This window comes from Sander vitreus, chromosome 3, assembly GCF_031162955.1.
Source record: "Sander vitreus isolate 19-12246 chromosome 3, sanVit1, whole genome shotgun sequence".
Lineage (NCBI taxonomy): Eukaryota > Metazoa > Chordata > Actinopteri > Perciformes > Percidae > Sander > Sander vitreus.
This window is the reverse complement of record NC_135857.1, coordinates 2,801,957-2,824,116: the sequence shown is the minus strand read 5'-3', so window position 1 is coordinate 2,824,116 and position 22,160 is coordinate 2,801,957. Positions and strand designations below refer to the sequence as shown.

Sequence of the window (22,160 nt, the reverse complement as noted above, 5' to 3'; positions counted from 1 at the left end):
TTGTTCGTGGTCCAAAGAAATGATACTTTTATGGTAAAAGTGCAGCTGGATTCTGTATCCCATCTGCTCATTATGCATTTCTCTTAATGTGGCTCTCAGTTGCAGGGCTCCAAAAAATATGCAGAGCTGTTTTGTGGCAGTGAAGTGAGAACTATATTTACTTTAGTCAAGTCAAGTCAATTTATTTATAGAGCACATTTAAAATCAACCTAGGCTGAACAAATTGATGTACAAAGTTATATTATGTTATAAAAACAAAGGAAGACAATAAAAATATAGACACAATGAACATCACACAAATAACAGACTTCTATACAAATGTCCCTAACTAAATCATACGCCAAAGAATAAAAATGTGTTTTAAGACGCTAAGGTATCTTTAGCAATTTGTTTCATAATATGTCTAATATTAAGCTTTAAAATCCTAATTCTTTTTAACAAAAATTGTGCTAAAGTGTCCAGATAATATCCAGATCATGTCTTCAATGCAATCAACTGTTATGTTAAAGAATTCTTAATCAAGTAGGCCCAACACTGTGGTAAAATAACCACGTTTGAAAGTTTTAACATAATTAAGCTTGTGTGCACCTTGAAATGTGGATGATTACAAAACATTTTGTAAATGTGATGGTGGTCCCATCGTTTTTAAATGGCCCTCTATAGATGATAAAATAATTCACAAAATACAAATCATCATAATTCATTACACACACTCAAATGATAAAGCCCAGTATGTTTAAATGTGTTTTTTGAGAGGTTCAGGGTGGTCCAACATGCATGCATGAAATGTTGCCATCCTCCTTGAGTGGGGGGGTGAGACTTGTGGTATATAAACTCCCACTCTGAGTCTGCTCCCTTTACTCTGGGTCTGAAGGGGCTTGCTAAGAAATCAAGGATGAAGCTCCTTTTCGTAGCTGCCTTTGCACTCTTTGTGTTCTCCACATTTGACAAGGCTGAGTCTTCAGCTTATGACAAAATAGTCACCCACAGTCGCATCAGGGCAAGAAAAGAAGGGTAAGCTTATCAATATTTTTTTTACACCTTTGTGATGTCATCTTTGTCGTTTTGCATGCAATAGTATTGAGCCTTGAGCATTTGTTTCTTTTCTATTTTAATATGAAATCTGCTATTTTATAATGCAGTCACAATTGTTTCACAAATACCAATTGCTAATTTATGGCATATGTTATTTAATAGTATTACATTCACGTAGAAAAGGAGTAAACCAGCAGTGTTAAAGTTGTGGAATTATAACTCAAATATGACAAACCAATTTCATATCCAGCAGGCGTGGATGTAATTATTCATATTTGACTGTCTGGTTTCAGAAGTAGCAGGGGTAGTTGCCAAATAATTATTCACACTTGACAGTCTGGTGCATTACCCGGCAGGCCTGTCACATATTCATTCAAATGTGAATTATTATAGAGTTTCCACAGAATCTCACTCCTGTGTTTAATCTGCTAATTAATGCTTCATTCCCTTTTTGTACCCTCAATTCTCATCAGACCCAATGTCTGCACACTCCAGCAGGTCATGGGGACCAAGAAGAAGTATTTTAGCACTTGTCGTAACTGGTACCAAGGGGCCATCTGTGGAAAGAAAGCGTAAGTGTTGTTTCCTGTTTCCAACAAGACAAGTTGTTTCTCCTAGGAGCCACATATTGTATGTTGTTTATGGTCTCATTTATATTATTTATTGATTATTATATTGTGCACTTGTATTGTAGGTGGTGGGCGTTTTCATCGCGGTTTGAGCGGAAGTGATAACATATTTGTTTGCTTCACCTGTTCATCTGTTGGTTTTTGGGCTTTGACAGAGAGGGGGGGGGGTGAGCCTGGGAGCGAACACTTCCTGTTGACCGCAGCACTAACGCACTCATTTAGACTCACAAAGTAACTTTACATTTGGTAACTGCAGTGCTAGTTGTATTTTACGTGTGGAGGAATAAATAGTTGCAATACAAGCTTGAGTGCATCTTAGTGTGTTTATGCATCTCTAAATGTCCCTCGCAGCAGCAGCACTTTGTTGGACTGCTTATAGCCGCAACATCCTGTTTAAAGATAAAGATTACAAGGAAATTCAAAAATGAAAATGTAGCACTTCTCTTCAGTGTCTGCTTCTTCTTAAGGAGTTTTCATGGAAACGTGAATGTTTCCATAGAGACAGACATCTGTTATCTTACTTTGAATGGAACTAATGCTTGAAATTAAAAACACATTTGTGGACGCAGCCCTAAATCTTCTGTTTTGGAGACAGTCCTATTCGATCCTACAAACTGCCCATTATAAGGGCTTTCAGAACTAAGAAAGCCTGGTCATCGTTGAATGCCACAGTGGTGAACCACTGCTTCCAGGATATGATGTGGCTGCAAAATGTTGACTGAATTCATGAATGGAAAAGCGTTCAGCTCTATCATTCTAGACAACCTCTTTTTCTCTTATTGTTCCAGCACCCTCAGCACTTTTTTGTTTAAACATGGATGGAAGCCATGCAGACAGTATTTTACAGTCTCCCTTCCTCTCTCTCTCTTTCGCTCTCACACGCACACACACACACACACACACACACACACACACACACACACACACACACATTCAGCTTGCCCTCTACGCTTGCATTATGCCTAACGCATGCTTAATAGCACTCTAAATAGGCTTAGTTCTTCAAGGCAAGGCAGCTTTATTTGTATAGCACATTTCAGCAACAGGGCAATTCAAAGTGCTTTACATAAAACATTAAAGAGCAGTTAAAAACCATAAAAAAAATTAAAAACAGATCAAATACGAGAATCAAATTTGACAATTATTTAAAGAAAGGCAACATCAAAAAGAAAAGTCTTCAGCCTTGATTTAAAAGAACTGAGAGTTGCAGCAGACCTGCAGCTTTCTGGGAGTTTGTTCCACATATGTGGAGCATAAAAACTAAACGCTGCTTCCCCCTGTTTAGTTCTGACCCTGTGGACAGCAAGCAAGAAGACCTGAGAGGTCTGAGTGGTTCATAGTGTAGAAGCAGATCACAAATGTATTTTGGCCCTAAACCGTTTAGTGATTTATAAACCAGCAAAAGTATTTTGAAAGCAATTCTTTGAGGCACTGGAAGCCAGTGTAGAGACTTCAGAACTGGAGTGATGTGATCCAGTCTCTATGATGAATACACACTGCTTGTTGAACTTGGCAAATTGTAATGTTGGAATCAGCTTATCTATTTCAACGGGAGTCTGACATGGGACTGTGGAATCAGTCAAAAAGATAGCTGGGCCAAAGTTCAATTCACACGGAAAACTGGTGGACAGGATGGACAAACACGTTAAAGGGCAATTTAACTTAAACAAATTATGTCTGACTTAATGTGTCACGTGTACAGAATGATACAAAAAAAGGTGCACACATACAGTATACACTTGCTACAGTAGCATACAAACTGCTATACATACACATATACTTCAAATAACAAATGTAACCAATGTTTCTCTAAACACAGTCATTGTGACACAGATTATATTACCTTCCACAACCAAACCTACAGTATAACACTTGTATCATTCCTCCCCCCCTTCTTCTACAAGCTCCACAGATGTTTCCCAGCCATTAACGAGCATACAGTGGTGTCTGTATTTGCAGAGACTCTACCCTCAGACTGGATTTTCCTCTTATTTTTCTGTGTGCGGGACATTTATGGGCGTCAACAAAGAGCCTTTGGGCCCCATGAGGGTGTGCAGCCAACAGCTGCTTTGCCCCTCAGCGTCTCATACTGCCGCACAAGTTTAACCAACACAGACACAGACAGGATGAAACCTTTTATTCACACAGAATCCAGCAATGTGGCTGTGGGGGGTAAGCTTCTCCTCGGACCGCGAACCTTCTATGGCGCCATTTTGACGCTAATAAGCCATCACCTCCCGTTAGCATCCCATTGACTGCCATTCATTTTGACGTCACTTTGACGGCGAATAACTTTACATCTGAAGCGTTTAAAGACTCTATTTGTCCGTTGTTTATTTCTAAAGAAACACGACAATGTATAAAAGGCTCCATTACCTTGTACCTCACGTTATGGCTCCGTAGCAGACGTTTTTATAAAAATAGGCGATTGTGTCATAACCACGCGACTTACTGTCACATAGTAGAGGAATTACCGTCTAGTACAGGAGAAGGCAGTTTCGTCTCACATTAGCTGTTTAAGTGTAATTTTTAATGTTAACTAGCATTTTAGTTAGCAATAATTAGCCTGTGCCTATGTTATCTCCTTACATATACCTACGCTCTCCGTCTCTGCTAGATTGGGAATGATTGAGATTTCTCTTGGCACAGCTACCAGAAGACTTCCAACTTTCAGACAGGTTGCTCACATCACATTTACGTCGTCTCTCTCAGTTGGAGGCTGCGCAGTAACGCTCAGCCATCACTGGAAAAGTGCTTCTAATATCCTTCACTAGTCTCCGTCCAGAGCAACGGGATCTGTTGGTCCAGTTTATATACTGTCTATGGAACGGTACTGTCTTTCTAAACTATCTTTTTAATAAACTGTCTGTACACTTACAAAGTTCTCAGTGCTTGGGTTTACATGTAAGGACCCTCATTATGCTACCGTGGAAGTGTGGTGCTATTTTGAGCCTTGTTAGTGGTATAGAAATAATATATATATAATAATAATAATAATAAAATCTGTTGGTCCATTCTTATATACTGTCTATGCTCACTACATATTCTATCTTTAAAGGTGCTGTAGGTAGGATTGTGAAGATCCAGGACTTAGCCAAACAATTTGAACATCGACATAAATCGACTTAAATGACCTGCTTCATGTAGTTCTACTCGAATATTTATATTTATATATAAAGTTTCATCAAATATGACAGAAAGTTAGTTTTATAAGGCTTACCTACTGCACCTTTAAAAGCAAACGATTTCACTAATCAGCTGTAACGTTAGCCTGTAGCAGAGTGAATGTCCATACACCTTTGACATCACCGTCTCTGTCACACACTGATTTAGACCAATCAGGACGGTGAAGGATATTCTAAATGGAATTGGTATAACTTAAATTACAGCAAAGGTTAGCTTGCGTATAAGATATAATACAATAAGAGATCTCTCCTACTAAACAACAGGAAAGCATTACCATCTTGAACATATCAAATAATTCAGTCTAACTTACTGACCAAGATGATCTCATATGTCTTAAATTGTACTTTTTACAGTAGTTTTTGGCATTTGATTCTGAGTCTAACTTTGTTTAGCTAGCCAAAATACTTGTACTTGTCCCACTGAGGGTTAATTCCACACATAATATGTTTTGCTTCCAGTGCAGCTTTGTCTCTAAGAAAACTTTGTACAACCAAACTTCCCATTAGTGATTGCTTGATTTGGAACAAAGCCACATACAGCTTATATAATTTTTGACAAAATTATCAGGATTCTTAGTGGAACTGTTATTTCATAGAGATGCTGACAAGTCAAAAGTTTCCAACGCCATGGCCAGACACAATCCCTCTGTGTGGGAGAGACACGTAGCGTGGCTTTTGCTGACTCTGCCCCAATGGGGTTTGTGTGATCTCATCCCAGTCCCTCTAACTCTATTCAACTTTGATTTAAATACAGCTGTTAAAGAGGTATAGTTAGCCATGACCCAGAAACCTCTGTCTGTACCCTGGCTGAGACAGTTCACACATTTTTGTTATTTGCTCAAACAAAAAGCTTAATTAATTTTTATGAAGTGTTGGAATCTCACTACTGGAGGGTTTTTGCCCAAGAGCAACTATTTACAATTTACAGTTATTGCACTTATAGCATTATCCGATCATTCAATCCAATTACGACTGTGTTAACCTAACCATGCCAACAAAGTCACGATTGTCCGTTTTAAACTACACATGGCCCACATATGGAGCTTTCCTGTTGTGTAGATCTCTCAGGGGAAACTGCTGACGAAGAAGAACTGCTAAACTTTGGTGCACATATATAGAGCGTGTAGTGTAGAACCAGTCCTCATATGCACTGTTCATATGCAACCAAATCTATTGCTACTTGTTTCATTGTGACATTTGTAAGTGATCAATTTGTAAAGTACACAGACGTCATAAACCTTTAAACACTATTTGTCATGATTATTTTAATCATGTTGCGCTAATAAATGTGGCCAGGAGCAACTTCCTTGTAAAAAAAAAAAAACTGGACAGTCTACAGTAATGAACTCCCCAGCCAACTTTGGACACATGTGGTATTGTTTACCCCTAACATTTGCATCTGTGGTGTTCTTTATGTATCGTGGGCCTCTTTATTGTTGCATTCCCGTTGGTTATTTGATGTGAAATGCACATCTCCAAATGTCTGTTTTTCCAGGAGCTGGAAACAATGATATAGTTCCAACATGTTAAAACCTGCTGATGCAAGGGGTATAGTCATGTTTATATGTAGCAGCTGCACTTTGAATTTTACTATCCTCCTCGGGCTACAGTGTCCAGCCCTATTTACAGTAAGTGCAGAGTAGACAATGCTTTTCACGTTTGTGCAAACGCACATGAACATTTCTCATCTAATTTATCTAAACAGCAAACACAATAGTTCATCTTTAAATTATGAACATTTGTAAAAAGAAGAAAAAAAAACTAATGTTATTTTTCAGATTAGCTTAAATGTTGAAAGACCCTTGTGTCATGTTCCTTGTGTCAACCAAAATTTCCTTAAACTCAACTGTAATTGCACCGCAGTTTTCCAAGGCCAAAATCGTAATGCTGAGGTTAACCAAATGCCAAGTAGACTAAAACTAATTGTTTAGCTTCAAAGAGGAGGTCTGGTAATATAAATCTACTACTGTAATGGTAGCGTAATCCTTCAGGCACCCTTTCCATTAGGTTTTGGCCTAAACTGTAGGATCACATGGTCTGTTTGTGTAAGGAAGGAGATAATGAGTAACATCTGGAAACACTGAATCCACAGCACCAATGTGGGATGATGATTCAGCTCGAAACATGAACATTTCTCACACAGTTAAAAGATGCTTGCAAACAGTATTTCAAGGGATGTGCTGCTTATTTGAGATGATACAGTACTTATATTTGTGATCTGTGTCTTTTGCCCGCAGGACTGTGCTTTATGAGTGCTGCCCTGGGTACATGAAGCTGGAAGGCATGCGTGGTTGCCCTGCAGGTACAGTGGGTTAAGTTAATGTTAATTTAAAGGTTAATGCATAACGGTTAGGTGAGTCCATATCCTCCAACTGTAGAAAAGCTATTTTTGATTTTAGACCTAATACACTAGAAGAGGATGGTGGAGCATATTGTCGAAATATGAGAAGTATTTCTTTTTAAGGCTAGTATCAAAATAACAGTCTGACATCTAATAATGCTTATTGTCAATCTCTTTCTTAGTGGCCCCTATTGATCATGTGTATGGCACTTTGGGTCTGGTGAAGGCTACCTCAACCCAAAAATACTCAGATGTTTCTAAGCTAAGGCCTGAGATTGAGGGACCTGGATCCTTCACCTTCTTTGCCCCTAGCAACGAGGCCTGGGAGCTTTTGGATGAAGTGAGTCAAGAATAAATTGAAAAGCTGTGGAGGCTCTCTGTCTGTGAGGTTTAAACATCTCATTTTTCTCACCCAACAGGAGTCCAGGAGTGCACTGGTCAGCAATGTCAACATTGAACTGTACAACGCTCTGCATTATCACATGGCCAACAAACGCCTCTTGACCAAAGATTTAAAGAATGGAATGACAGTCACCTCCATGTACAATGACCTGGGTCTCCAAATCAACCATTACTCCAATGGGGCGAGTATTTACATTCATTGTTGTCATAACCACCCTCTTGTAGTTGTACAGAAAATATTTTTCTGTGGTATAACAGTGAAGTGTATGCTATGTGCAGGTGGTGACTGTGAACTGCGCCAGGATTATCTATGGCAACCAGGTTTCCACCAATGGAGTTGTGCATGTCATTGACCGTGTTATCAGCGCTGTTGGAAACACAATCCAGGATGTCATTGAGGTTGACGATGACCTGACAACTCTGAGTGTGAGTAAACGTACAGCAGGGATTTATGAAATAATGTTTAAAGTGCTCATATTATGCTTTTTTGGCTTTTTTCCCTTTCCTTTATTGTGTTATATATCTTTTTTGTGCACGTTATAGGTTTACAAAGTGAAAAATCCCAAAGTCCACCCCAAAGGGACTTACCATCTCCAACAGAAAACACTGTTCACAAACTGCTCCAAACAGCTCTATTGTAGTCCAGCCTTTACTTCAGAGACAAACGTGGTCACTTTGTAACACACGTTATAATGCTCGCCTAGCTGCTAGCCCTCATACTCTGCTTCTGACTGGCTAGTAGTCCTTACCTAGGTACTGTCAGGGCACGCCCTCATACTCTGCTTCTGACTGGCTAGTAGTCCTTACCTAGGTACTGTCAGGGCACGCCCTCATACTCTGCTCCTGATTGGCTAGTAGTCCTTACCTAGATACTGAGCATGACTCCCAACAAAGATGGAACAGAAGTGAGATGTCTCACTCTGTAGCTAAAACAGAGAGCTCAACACACAGGGTGAAAAGAGGAGCTGCAGCGAAAATGAAACCATGTAAACCTATTCTGATATAACCTCTAAATACAATTATGAACCTGAAAATGAGCATAATATGAGCACTTTAGGACAAGGATTCTGAAGTAAAAGCAAACACTGCTGCAAAAGTGGGTCCCGTTGGATTGCACTGGAGTTTCATTGGTATAAACAAAGATCATTAACAGGGATAGTGCAGAAAGCACATGCAGAGTTTGCATTTGTGATGAAATGACTTTGAAAATGATTTTTTTCCCCACAGATCATTAGGTTGTTATGTCTACTTCCTGCAAATGTTTCTACTATGCTCTATGAAATTGAATTGAAGTTCAATGAACATAGTTCTGCTGGTGATTTCACCATTTAGGATGTGGCTCAAACCACTGGATTCTTGGAGAAGCTGGGTCAGCCAGGGCATTACACTCTCTTTGCACCCACCAACGAAGCCTTTGAGAGTCTGGGCAGCGAAGTGTTGGAGAGACTTCAGGGCGACAAGGAGGTCCTCAAAGGTAAACCCGACTTTTATTTATAGAGGTCTGTTGCTGTTCCCTAATGCCCAAAAGATCACTTAAGGCCATTTAAAACATTGCAGTGGAAACTGAGGATTTATAGTAACTGCAAACAGGGACTATATATACATTTATTTATAAAAAATACAGGAAAAGAAATGCAGTTTCCCTGACGGCATGTGCCCCAGACTAAGCCACCCATAAAGCGTTTCTTTTTTTTCACGTTTAACTCAAAACAGATGACAACGCATGCCGCAGTGGATCTGGAACTTACACACATTTGGCTGTACATAACAAAGTTTTGTTGAAGAGCAATAAAAATAAGTCTCAGTTCAAGTCTCAATTCACGCATGAAATTGTTGACGGAAAGTCAAACAATGCAACACATAATTTGTCACTTTGTTTTTTTTGGTTCTTTTAGAGTTACCGGTATTTATGTTGTAAGTAGGTCAGGATAAATATACTTTAGCTTTTAGTATTTTTCTCAAAGATTATATTGATGATTATCCCAATAATTCTGTCCCACTACAATCGTCAATCAGAGTAAGTAAGTAAGTTAAAGCCTTGAAATAAACAGTTACAGTAAGCTTTTGAAAAATTCCGGACTAAAACAACTAAAAAGTGCAGAATTTCGACATTTTAGCTTGTTTTGCGTCAACAATGAGAGGAAGGAAACAGCTGCTTTATTGAGCAAGCGGGTCAGACTGGCAACAATCCCAAACTTTTATTAGGCCACGGCTTTCCTTATGATGTGCGATCAGACCATTTCAAACACAGTAAAACAGAATTGTGACGGAATCCCAAGTCTTCTCTCTCAGGGACCCAAGGGATCCAAAGGGTCTTCAGGTTCCCAGGGCGTTATATCCTCAGCTGCAGTGTCACATTAGAGAGAACACCAAACAGCCCATGCAGCCAACTTGCCTACTCAAATAAACACCTACATTTACACCTAAACCACACATGAATTCAAAACATTGTCTTGCTTTTTTCAGCTCTCCTGAATTTCCACCTTCTGGACTCAGTCCACTGCTCTGAGTCCATCATGTCCGGTACCTCTTATGAGACCCTGGAGGGCAACAACATTGAGATCGGCTGTGATGGCGAAAGTTTAACAGTCAACGGCATCAAGATGGTGCGCAAGAAGGACATTGTCACCACCAACGGTGTCATCCACCTTATTGACCAAGTGCTGATGCCAGACTCAGGTTAGACCCCCATCTTCTACTACATAAATACATATATTGTGCCAGCAGTTACATTTTTTTCTTCTGTAAAACCCTCATTTTCCTGTACCCAGTGTGGGATGTTAAAAATAAAAAGAGATGGCATTGTGAAAACATGCAGTTTGTTTAACTCCATGCAGGATAGAACCACCACGATTGTTTTATCAAGGACTCACAAGCAGGCACTTCAGTTCGAATCAATACATGTATTTTTTTAAGATTATTTTGTTGGCATTTTTGCCTTTAATCACCAGGATAGCATGAAAGGGGAGAGAGAAGGGGAGGACATGCAGGAAACTTGCCGCAGGTCAGATTCAAACCCTGGGCCTCTGCATCGAGGAATAAACCTCTATATATGGTCGCAAGCTCTACCAACTGAGCTACCCAGTAACCCAAGCAACAACTGTTTTTTGTTCAATTTTGGTTGCATGTCGATGGATATAATGATCTGTACGGGTGACTCTGCTGTCAACAAGGGGCATAAGCAATTTTCATATCACACTCGGCTGATGCACACTGCTCACAGGAATGAGACAAGCTGAACTGCTCTTGCTGCAGTGCAGCTGAATGTGTCATCTCAACACATCTTAATAAATATGCTTTCATCTTAAAGTGTGACAAAACCAGTATTTAAACCAGAGTTTTCAGCTTGTTTAATTCAGATGTAAAACTGTAAAACTTGTAAAACAAACTACAGAGAGGCACATTTTAAAATCAAGATGGTTGCAAAAATTAAAACAACTTTCTTGAAACACAAAATGTCAATATGAGATTTGAAGAAAACTACACACACTGTCACAAAAGGAAATTCCATGTTTTAAGAGAGTTGGATGGGATTCCCTTTGTCCTTTAAGCTAAGCAGGTGATGGAACTGGTGGGAGGTTCCCAGTCGACTTTTGGTGACATGGTGTCCGAGCTGGGCCTGTCTGCTGACATGAGATCAGACGGCGAGTACACTTTGCTGGCTCCCCTCAACACTGTCTTTAATGGTGAGTAACATGCTGTTCATTACATCATACACCCCCCCCCCCTTGTTTTCCATTTAGCAGGTGGCTTAAAATGAACCATGGCTGCTCCACACTCAGTCACAGTGTGGATATGTTTTATTTCCCCTTGGAGAAATTATGGATCTATTGGGACACTGCAGAAGCTTTACACCATGTAAGACCAAATACCCACTCCCCCAGAGCACATTCTCAGACTTCACCCGAAGGGAGTAGAGATGTTTTGTTTCTGTTAGAAGAATGTGTAATTAATAAAGGCGGGATACTTTCATTTCTATAGGCATACGGTTTTAAATGGGTGTCAGGAATGCACAAGGCAGCAACGGCTGGATGGAACAGGAACCTTCTATTCAAACTGTAAATTCTTCCATGTACACTAACCTACAAATCATGAGACATGATGTAACGATCCACCTACAGAACTATGCAATAAATCAAGTCACTGACAGCAGATATGTCTTTGCCCACTGTTAGTGTTGCCGCAGCTGCTCTCTAGACATTATGGTCAAAATAATAAGAATATAAACACTTTCTGCTGCCAAAGCCAGTCCATTAGATGTAAATGTACAATGTTGCTGCTATGTTTATTTTTTTTATAAAATAAAACTGTTTCTTTCCTCTACAGATGAAGTGATGGCCATGGATCAGAGGCTACTCAGGATTATCCTGCAGAACCACATCTTGAAGAAAAAGATTGTCCTGGGACAGTTGTTTAACGGCCAGCGGCTGGAGACCATTGGAGGAAAATTTCTGAGGGTCTTCATCTATCGCACAGTGCGTCCTCTTCTTTGAAGTTGTGTCCGGAAATTGTGGCTTGGTGCCACTAAACACACACTATATGCATTAGTCCTGCTATTTGACCATCAACCCTCCTATTGAGACGACACATTAATCATCCTTGTCTTTAACCTGTGGATTATTTCTGCAGGCTGTGTGCATTGAGAATTCCTGTCTGTTGAGAGGCAGTAAAGAAGGAAGCAACGGGGCCCTTCATCTCATGAGAACCCTGTTGAAACCGGCGGAAAAAACGATGTTTGAGATTCTGACAGAAAATGGAGGTTTCAAGTAAGTACAGAGCAATGTAAGTAAAAAAAATAAATTAAAAAAGATTTGCGGTATTAAAAGTAAGCATAATACTCAAGCCACATCTTTCTGTATCTTTCTATTAAATCTACATGTCACATATAGGAATGAGAATTGTTGCAATATGTCATCCAGTGGTTTCTGTTAACAGCCAGGTTACTGTTTTCTTCTAAGATAATTCTTTTGGCATTTTAGGCCTTTATTTGATAGGACAACGTAGACATGAAAGGGGAGTGGGGGGGTGGGATGGCATGCAGAAAGGGCCGCAAGTCCGGTGGCCGCTGCAGCGAGGACTGAGCCTCTGTGCATCTACCAGTAGAGCTACCTCTGCCCCAGGTTACTGTTTTCTTCTCTGTGCTGCAGGATCTTTTTGTCTCTTATGGAAAGTGCTGGCTTGACTGACCTGCTGAAACAGGAGGGAGACTTTACTCTGTTCGCCCCGAGCGATAAGGCTTTCGCTGGCATGAGCAGCAGTGATTTGTCCTTGTTGAAGAGTAGGTCTCCCATACTCCTGTTATCTTTCTATGTGTTTCAGACCCTTGTTGCTAGTTGGAAATCACAAACAATAAATGAATGATGGTTAATATGTTTGCCGTTCTTTATTTCAGGTGACATAAATGCTCTCAGAACCATTCTCTTGTATCACATCAGTAATGGTATCTTCATTGGTGGAGGTCTGGAGGGTGGGGTGACAAACCTTCTCAAGTCTCTTCAAAGCAGCAACCTCAAAGTGTTGTCTGTAAGTATTTAGCACAGCAAGACTGGACATATTTTATCTGAAGGCAATACATGATCTATATTGTGTTATCTTATCTAATATTTTAATTATTCAGAAAAATTATGATAGTGCCAATCATTATCATAGATAAAATCCCATCCTCAGTTTTTAAACTCAGTAACTTCAGCAAGCTAATAACATTATTCACTGTAGTTCATTCCTCGTATTTTAAAATGCAGGTTCATTCTAGCCCCTCATTTTGTGGTTTTCTCATGTGTAATTGTTTTAACTGTCTCCTCAGGCAAACAACTCAATGCTAGTGAACTCTGTCCAAGTCCCTGAATCTGATATCATGGCCACAAATGGAGTCGTTCACTTTGTCAACCATGTCTTGTATCCTGGAGGTACAATTTCCACCCCTTTTACCTTCTGTAAATCTGTCAAGAGACGCACTCTCTGCAATACTTTTCTAACAGTTGTAAAGGCCCAACTGCAGTTAACCAACCTGTGTTCTGTTCCAGATATCCCTGTTGGAAGCCAGGATTTCCTCATGCTATTGAAGAGGCTCATCACTTACATGCAAATCAAGGTGTCATATTAAAAATGTACTACTCATCATAAAAGCTGCAAGGCAGGGTGCAGTTTTCTGTGTGCTCAACATAACTCAACATAAAGTACAAGACAAGAACCTCCTTGAAAGCCAGCTGTGCAACGCATCTACTGTAGGGGTTTTGAACAAAAGTTTTTTGACTGAGCTTAGCAGTTGGTTGATTTTTGGTTTTCAGGTTAATTAATTATGGGCTTTGTTATGCAGCATACACAAAGTGGTCATACTGTATACCATGTTGTTAATGTGTAATCTGCTGTAACAGATTTTTACCTTCTTTTTACAGTACATTTCAGGATTCAGATATCAGGAAATTCCCCTTACATTTATGAGTAAGTAGCAATATTATGTGTTTCTTGTATTGTTTGCAGTACAGTATTTTTAATATCTTAAGAGGCATTCTTCACTGTCATTGACGGCTTTATGTCTCCTGTTGCTTCCAGAGACGATCGTCACTCGTGTCGTCCAGCAAGGTACAGTAATGATGATTATATCATTATTATATTATCATCATCATGTCAATCCTAATTAGTAAAGTCTGACAAATTATATGTGGTTAGTGTTAGTGTATAGAATTGGGGGGGGGAGGCTACTGCCTGTTAAAGGTCCAATATTGTAAAAAGTAAGATTTCCTTGTCTTTTTTTATTATAAAACAGGTCAATGTGCTTTATTAATACTGTGAAAGTATCGAAACGCTCAATCCACAGAGAAATGCACACAGCCCGTATTCAGAAACTGTGCCCTTAAACGAGCCGTTAGGACTTCCGTACAGTTGTGATGTCACAACTTTAATAAATATAAAACAGAGGGGGCATTCCAATCGCCTAGTAGTTCCTTGCGAAGTGGACTGCACAGGATATTCAGCCATGTTAAGTAAGATTCCAAACCGTAGGGAGCAAAAGATGCTCAGTTTTCAAAGGGAACTTCGGTTCATCAGTTCGCCGGAAGTTGACAAGAACGATTATCCTTCAATCATTGTGCCTTACTGGAGCGCGAAAAATAACAATGGAGCTTACAAAGGAATTTACCTGGTCACCTTTCTCTTACATTGTTGGTGTAATATCAAAAAGTATGCCAGGCTAAAAGCCATGAGAAGAAGTTGAGGCTCTAGCATTTTTGCTTGTTTTAAATCAACAATGGGGACAACAACAGGTTGGAATAGGACCGCACTGTAACTTATCAATTAATCAGAACACATTTAAAGTTACATATATTTAATGTGTTTTGTAATAGTAACATTATCAGTTTTTGTTTCAATCTATTCAATATTTCATTTCAGTATAATGAAAAACTTCCACAGTAGCAGCCACGTATCTGATGTGTTACTGTGATGTTACTATGGTAAAATACGGAGGAAGCATAGGAAGTGATGACTGGAGCAGTACTGTGTTATGTACACTGTGGAACGGAACGCAGCCAGATGCGGAAGACCCGGAAACACTGACCAATCAGAGCAGACTGGGCTTTCTCAGGAGGGGGGGCTTAAAGAGACAGGCGCTAAAACGCAGCATTTCAGACAGAGAGTGGATCCAGGTATATTCAGACAGACAGTATGAGAAAAATAATGTGTTTTTTTAAACACAAAAGCATGTAAACATGTTTAGTAGAAACCCAAAATACAAGTATGAGCCTGAAAATAAGTATTGGACCTTTAAATTGAAACATGTACTGATTAATCACTAACATTTTTAGTTAAACCACAATAATCAGAGAGGAGAAAAGAAAAAACTCTTTACTGGCTAATTCTTGTACCAGTCAGCAATAAAAACGAATATTCAAAATATGAATGAACAAAAATGTAAAAGTAACACAATGTATTTAATTAAAATAACAGTATAATAATAATAATAATAATAATAACATCTAAAAACTAGATGGCAGAAATCCTTTGATTAGGAATCATGTTTTTGTCAAAGCCAACCTTTCTTATCCAGGGAAAGGTCCATTTATTATGATACCTGCATACGAATGGAAAACTCTGAATGGAGGAGCAATGCTATGCTGCCTGTCATTTCAACGTAGTGAAACATGTCTTCTTTGCTTTTACAGTTCCTGATGTAACCAAAGTCACGAGGGTTATACAAGGGGAGCCCAGTGTTACCAAGGTTACCAGGGTCATTGATGGTCAACCATCCATCACTAAGGTGACCAGGGTCATTGAGAGTGAACCCTCCGTCACTAAGGTGACCAGGGTCATTGAGAGTGAACCCTCCGTCACTAAGGTGACCAGGGTCATTGAAGGTAAATATTTTTTATTTGAATCAATATTTCTGTAGTTTTATATTATTTTTCCTCTCACAAACTCATAAATGCTGTCTTCTGTAGGCCCTCAGTCCTCATTCAGTAGTGGCACCACCAACATCGCCCTGGAAGGTCAGTGAAACTAATACAGATTTGAACACAGAAATGTAAGAATAATTGTAGGTATTTCAAGCACCACAGCTTATTGTCCTAGTTTGTGTGACTATTATGATCAATGGGGTTATGAAGTTTTATTCCTCACTTCTCTGCACATCAGTCTTCTTATGTGGTTGCATTTATAAGGAGTATTTGTAGGGAATTCGTAGGGAAATTGTTCACACTTGTTTGTGCAGATGCACCAAACAGCAGTTCAGAGTATTCTGCCTTCTTGGAGACCCTGAATGGAGTCCTATATGGGGCTCCTGTAGGGGACTCCATAGTTCTGCTGGGAGACTTCGACGCGCATGTGGGCAATGATGGAGACACTTGGAGAGGCGGTATTGGGAGGCATGGCCTCCCTGATCTAAACCCAAGTGATAGTTTGTTGTTAGACTTCTGTGCTTGTAACACAAACACCATGTTCGAACATAAGGATGTTCATAAGTGTACCTGCTACTAGTGCACCCTAGGCCGAAGTTTGATGATCGATTTAGTAATTGTATCGTCTGATCTGAGACCTCATGTTTTCACTCGGGTGAAGAAAGGGGCGGAGCTGTCAACCGATCACCATCTGGTGGTGAGTTGGGTCAAGGGGTGGGGGAAGACTCTGGACAGACCTGGTAAGCCCAAATGGGTAAACTCGGAACGTCTGGAGGAGGCCCCTGTTCGACAGATCTTCAACTCACACCTCCGGCGGAGCTTTTCTGGCATCCCTGTGGAGGTTTGGGGCATTGAACCCAAGTGTGCAATGGGCTGTGGTCTTAGGGTTTTATGTGCCTCAAGGGGCAGCCTTGATCACCGTGGTGGACACCGGTGGTCAGGGAAGCCGTCCGACTGAAGGAGTCTTTCCAGGTTATGTATCCCAGAGGACTCTGAAGGCAGTTGCAGGGTACCGACGGGTCTGAAGGGCTGCATCCTCTGCTGTGAAAGAGGCAAAGCAGCGGGTGTGGGAGAAGTTCGGAGAAGACAAGGAGAAAGACTTTTGGTCGGCACCAAGGTGCTTCTGGAAAACCGTTCGCCACCTCAGGAGGGGGAAACGAGAAACCATCCAAGCTGTGCACAGTAAGGATGGGACACTGTTGACATCAACTGAGGAGGTAATTGGGTGGTGGAAGGAGCACTTTGAGAAACTCCTGAATCCAACTAACATGCCCTCTATGGTAGAGGCCAGTGGTGGAATGTAACGAAGTACAAATACTTCTTTACTGTATTTAAGTACATTTTTCACGTATCTGTACTTTACTTAAGTACAATCAATAGTGCATACTTTTGACTTTTACTTCGTTACATTTTGCAGCAATTATCTATACTTTCTACTCCACTACATTTCTACAACGTTCCGTTACATTTTCGTTACATTTCTGATCAGTTTTTCCCCCTGACAAAACGTCTTCCTGACCGTCACACGTTTGCAGTCCGCAGGGAAGCCTTCAGCAGCGGCCGTCCAGCTCCGCTGCTCGCTAAATAAATGTGTGCAGCATTCACGTGGGTAGCACGTCAGTCCCGTGGGAAATAATGCAAAGTCGAGCTTCATGCAGATCACCCTGATAGATAACCAGAATTGTAAGTCAGAATGTAAACTGGGCCACAGATGGTAAGCACAATTACATTAACCTAAAACTAACTTAATTAAAATGCCACAGCCCATACTGTTTTTTTTTTTTATTATTAGAATATAGACATTAAGAGAATAAATCGTTATGCAAGTACTTAATACAATACTTAAAGTACATTTAAAATCAGGTACTTTTTACTTTTACTTAAGTAGGGTTTTCATTGTTGTACTTTTACTTTTACTAAAGTAAATATATCTCTGGTTATTTGTACTTTTACTTAAGTACTGAGCTTCAGTACTTCCTCCACCACTGGTAGAGGCAGAGCTTGATGAGGGGGGATGATGGGGGATCGTCTTTAATTTCCCTAGTGGAAGTCACTGAGGTAATCAACTACTCCACAGTGGCAAAGCCCAAGGGATTGATAAGATCCTGCCAGAAATGCTAAAAGCTTTGGGTGTGGAGGGGCTGTCTTGGATGACACACCTCTTTAACATTGTGTGGAAGTCAGGGACAGTGCCTTAGGACCAGCTTTTCACTCTCGCAAGGATCCTGGAGGGGGGCTGGGAGTTTGCCCATCCGGTCTACATATGTTTTGTGGATCTGGAGAAGGCATATGACCGGGTCCCCCGGGAGTTCTCGTTAGGAAGTCGGACTGGTTCCAGCTGAGGGTTGGCCTCTGCCAGGGCGGCGCTTTGTCACCAATCCTGTGTTATATTCATGGACACTATATCGAGGCGTAGTCGTGGTGGGGAGGGGTTACAGTTCGTTGGGCTGGGGATCTCATCACTGCTTTTTGCAGATGATGTGGTCATGATTCCATCATCAGTCTGTGACCTTCAGCACTCACTGGCTCGGTTTGCAGCCGAGTGTGACACGGCTGGGATGAGGATCAGCACCTCTAAAACTGAGGCCATGGTTCTCTTCAGGAACCCGATGGAGTGCCTACTCCGGGTGTGGAATAAGTCCTTACCCCCAAGTGAAGGAGTTTAAGTACTTTTGGGTCCTGTTCATGAGTGAGGGGACTGTGGAGCTGTATTACATTCGCTTTACCGCACCATTGTGACGAAAAAGAGAGATGAGCCAGAAGGCAAAGCTCTCAATCAACCAGTCAATTTTCGTTCCTACCCTTACCTTTGGTCATGAAGGCTGGGTTATGACCAAAAGAACAAGATCTGTGTACAAGCAGCCAAAATGGGGTCTTTTCAGGAGGGTGGCTGGCGTCTCCCTTAGAGATAAGGTGAGACGCTCAGTCATCGTGAGGAACTCGGAGTAGAGCCGCTGCTCCTTTGCGCTAAAAATAGCGGGTGGTTTGGGCATCTGGTAAGGACGCCCCCTGGGCGCCTCCCTAGGGAGGTGTTCCAGGCACGTCCAGGCCTAAAGGAAGACCTAGGAGTAGGTGGAGAGATTATATATCCACCCTGGCCTGGGAATGCCTGTGGAAGTTTGGGGTCCCCTGCTGGAGCTGCTGCCTCCACAACTTAACCTTGGATAGGATGGATGGATATTTAACACTTATTGATTTAAAATAATACAAGTTAAATTCAACCTAGTTTAAGTAATGCACTCCAAGTAATCCTACTTATTAAAGTAGGAATTTAATATACAAATGTATTATTAAGCATGCTAATGGGTGTTAAAATAGACTTAAAACAAATATATAGGTGGCTATTTATGCTATATTAAGGGTAAAATAACCCAAATGTAACCTAATTATTCTTTAAGGCAAAGTTTCTTATGCATAACTTTACAAAATAATCTAGTTTTACTTTAAGGATATTTTCTTTTTCCTTCAGAAACTGACCTTTTCAACATTGAAGGGGATGCTGACAGACTTACCAAAATGATTCAAGGTGAGTTTTATCAATCATCTCAGTGACTGGGAAAGAACAATTCATACATATTGTGTGACTTATGTTTGTTTGCCTTTATAGAAGGCACTAAAAGAAGAACTGCTTCCCGGAGAGTTTTAGGTAAAGAATATCAGTCAAAAAACAACAACCTGCATTTGTAATAAATGCAGTGCAGCCTGTAAGCTAGTTCAGGCAGCCAACTCGGGCCGCTACTATGTTCACGGCATACTCTTCTTCCTGCCTCATATATCCAACGCATCCCTTCAATTGTGGGGGGTGTACTTAAAGCAATAGTTCAGCATTTTTAGGAAATGCGTTTAGGCTACTCATTTGTTTTGCTGAGAGTTAGATGAGAAGATTGATACAATGGTATCAGTCTTATAATTTAACGCTTGGCAAGAAATGAGCACATTTCCCAAAATGTCAAACTATTACTCTAAGCCGACTGTGCCCTGCTCACTCTTTTGCTGCCATGCTTGCCTCCACAATGCTCACATGAAAGCTATGCTGCATTTGGTGCTAATGCCGCTGCGGCTGCTGTTCATACTGTATAGGATTCTATGAGTTCCACTTCCACAGGAGCATCCACCTCTTGAAGTGGCGGACTCAAGTCACACAACCTAACTCGAGTCACACTTGGGTTGCAAATTTGAGGACTTGAGACTTGCTTGAATTACATTGATAAACGAATCGACTTGTCTTTGACTTGGTATTCCTGACTTAAGACTTGACTTAGACTGGAGACAGATGACTCAAAATGCAAACATTAATTTTAACCGACTTTAGACTTGGTTTAGAATCGATTGTGCATTCTATTGAGATTACATATCTGAAACAAAATCGGGAGATGATTTGGGGGCAATATAACCGATTAATTTATGAGAGCACATTTCTAGTTACATAGCCGCGTTCTCATGTCGTACTGGTTACAGGTCAGAATTTTGTACGACTTGACTTGTGACTTGCTTGACTGATAGCAGGGACTCGACTTGACTTTCTTTGATTCTCACCACAGTGACTTGAGACTTGCTTGTGACTTGAAAGTTAAGATGTGAGACCTGCTTGTGACTTGCACATGTGTGACTTACTCCCACCTCTTCTACACACATGTACGGTGCGTGTAGAAGTTATTATTCTCACTCCCCACTCCCTGCTGTGCTGAGCTTGATGTTTCCTTATGGGGAGAGATGAGATCAGACATCTACATTTACGTACATAATATATTCCACGTGAATTGGCTTATTGACATGTATTTATGGTTTTATCCTTTTTTCTAACAGCTGGCAACAGGAGAAGGGTAAGGGACTGAGCATGGATGGATGAGAATATCGACGTTGTAAAGGCAAGAGGGAGACACCAAACCCAGATGTTGAAACTGGTGTTTACAGGGAAAACTTCAAATTTCAATGGTTCCAATTATACTGTAAAAGGTATGTTTGACAAAAAAAATTAACTATTCTTATAAACAATTGGTATTTTGAATGTATATCCATTATGAGCATACAATCTCTGAAAAGGGTTCAGCATATGTAAACAGTGTTGAAATTAACATTTTGGCATGACTTTTAAAACACGGAGCAAGTCAGGGTAGCAATAAAATCTTTTCAATCCAAGCCATTAGAGTAGCTATAAAACATTTCAGTTCTAAACTTCTCTATGCTTTTGCTAGAGGTGAAGGTTAAAACAAGATTTTTTTACAAGCTGTTTGGGAATAGTTATAAGTCTCAGCATGATAAAAGATTGAAAACGAAAATGTGTTTTCAGACTTGAACTGTTACATTGTTTTTAATTTCTGCGGTTGTAAGTTGTTTAAGGTTTCATGTACATTTTCTCTATGCTTGTATCACTTGGATTTGTATCCAAACTGCAGAATTGTTTCCTGTCCATTTTTAAAAAATCTCCAATAAAGTGCATTCTTTTATGTGCCAATTTGAAAAGGGCATCTGAAGAGATTGTATTATGTCATTTTTACTTGGAAGGCTCTTAAGTAGTCAACGTTGATTCAGAAAAGAGAGTCTAAAATAACAAAAGTCAAATCTAAACAGTATGTCTGCATTTTGTATTTCCAAGTACAAGGTCTTTAAATTAGACTATGATTTCAGAGTCAACCTTTTAAATGTCCCAATCGTTTTTTGTGTATGTGTAATAGGGAGCATGGCAGTCCACTTTTGGAAACTTCCAAGAATACATTGTGTAAAATATGAAATAAACTGGGTTTAATGTGCAAAAAGAACTATCTTTTCCATTTTTCATGGAAAGTATGTATCACCATATAAAACAGCAACTGAAACTTAAAAAATATAAATAACTTATATAAGTTGCATAATGTAAAAAAATCATTTCATTTTAACTTTAACTTCAAAAATTATGACTGTATTTACAGTGGTTAATATATAATATGAAATGAACAACAATAAATGCATCGTTTAATGTTTATCAGAAGAATTAATCATATTTAAGTCAGTGTTTGTAACAATTCAGCTAATCAGTTAATAAATGTTTGCCCTGAGTCTGCAGGGACTCTCTGAGCTGTTGTGCGCAGACTTTTTGGGACAGGCCCAGCTCCTTGGTTATTTTTCATGTGAAAAACTCTTCAGTGCTGTTGACGGCTTCTTGGAATGAGTCTTATCTGAGTAACTGCCAAGACACAAA

General features: G+C 40.0%; 1 protein-coding gene across 1 annotated transcript; it reads left to right on the top strand.

Annotated features, from left to right (window-relative positions):
- Nucleotides 1–875: 875 nt before the first annotated feature.
- On the top strand, nucleotides 876–21,450 carry postnb (periostin, osteoblast specific factor b). Its single transcript, XM_078243149.1, is given in 20 exon segments — nucleotides 876–1,014; nucleotides 1,509–1,607; nucleotides 7,087–7,151; nucleotides 7,373–7,530; nucleotides 7,610–7,774; nucleotides 7,872–8,018; nucleotides 8,925–9,066; nucleotides 10,059–10,271; nucleotides 11,144–11,278; nucleotides 11,919–12,067; nucleotides 12,222–12,358; nucleotides 12,740–12,870; nucleotides 12,985–13,115; nucleotides 13,396–13,498; nucleotides 13,616–13,683; nucleotides 13,988–14,033; nucleotides 14,145–14,174; nucleotides 15,752–16,075; nucleotides 19,452–19,508; nucleotides 20,789–21,450. Coding segments are annotated over 20 exon segments (2,448 nt in total). The 5' UTR covers nucleotides 876–895; the 3' UTR covers nucleotides 20,818–21,450.
- Nucleotides 21,451–22,160: the final 710 nt, after the last annotated feature.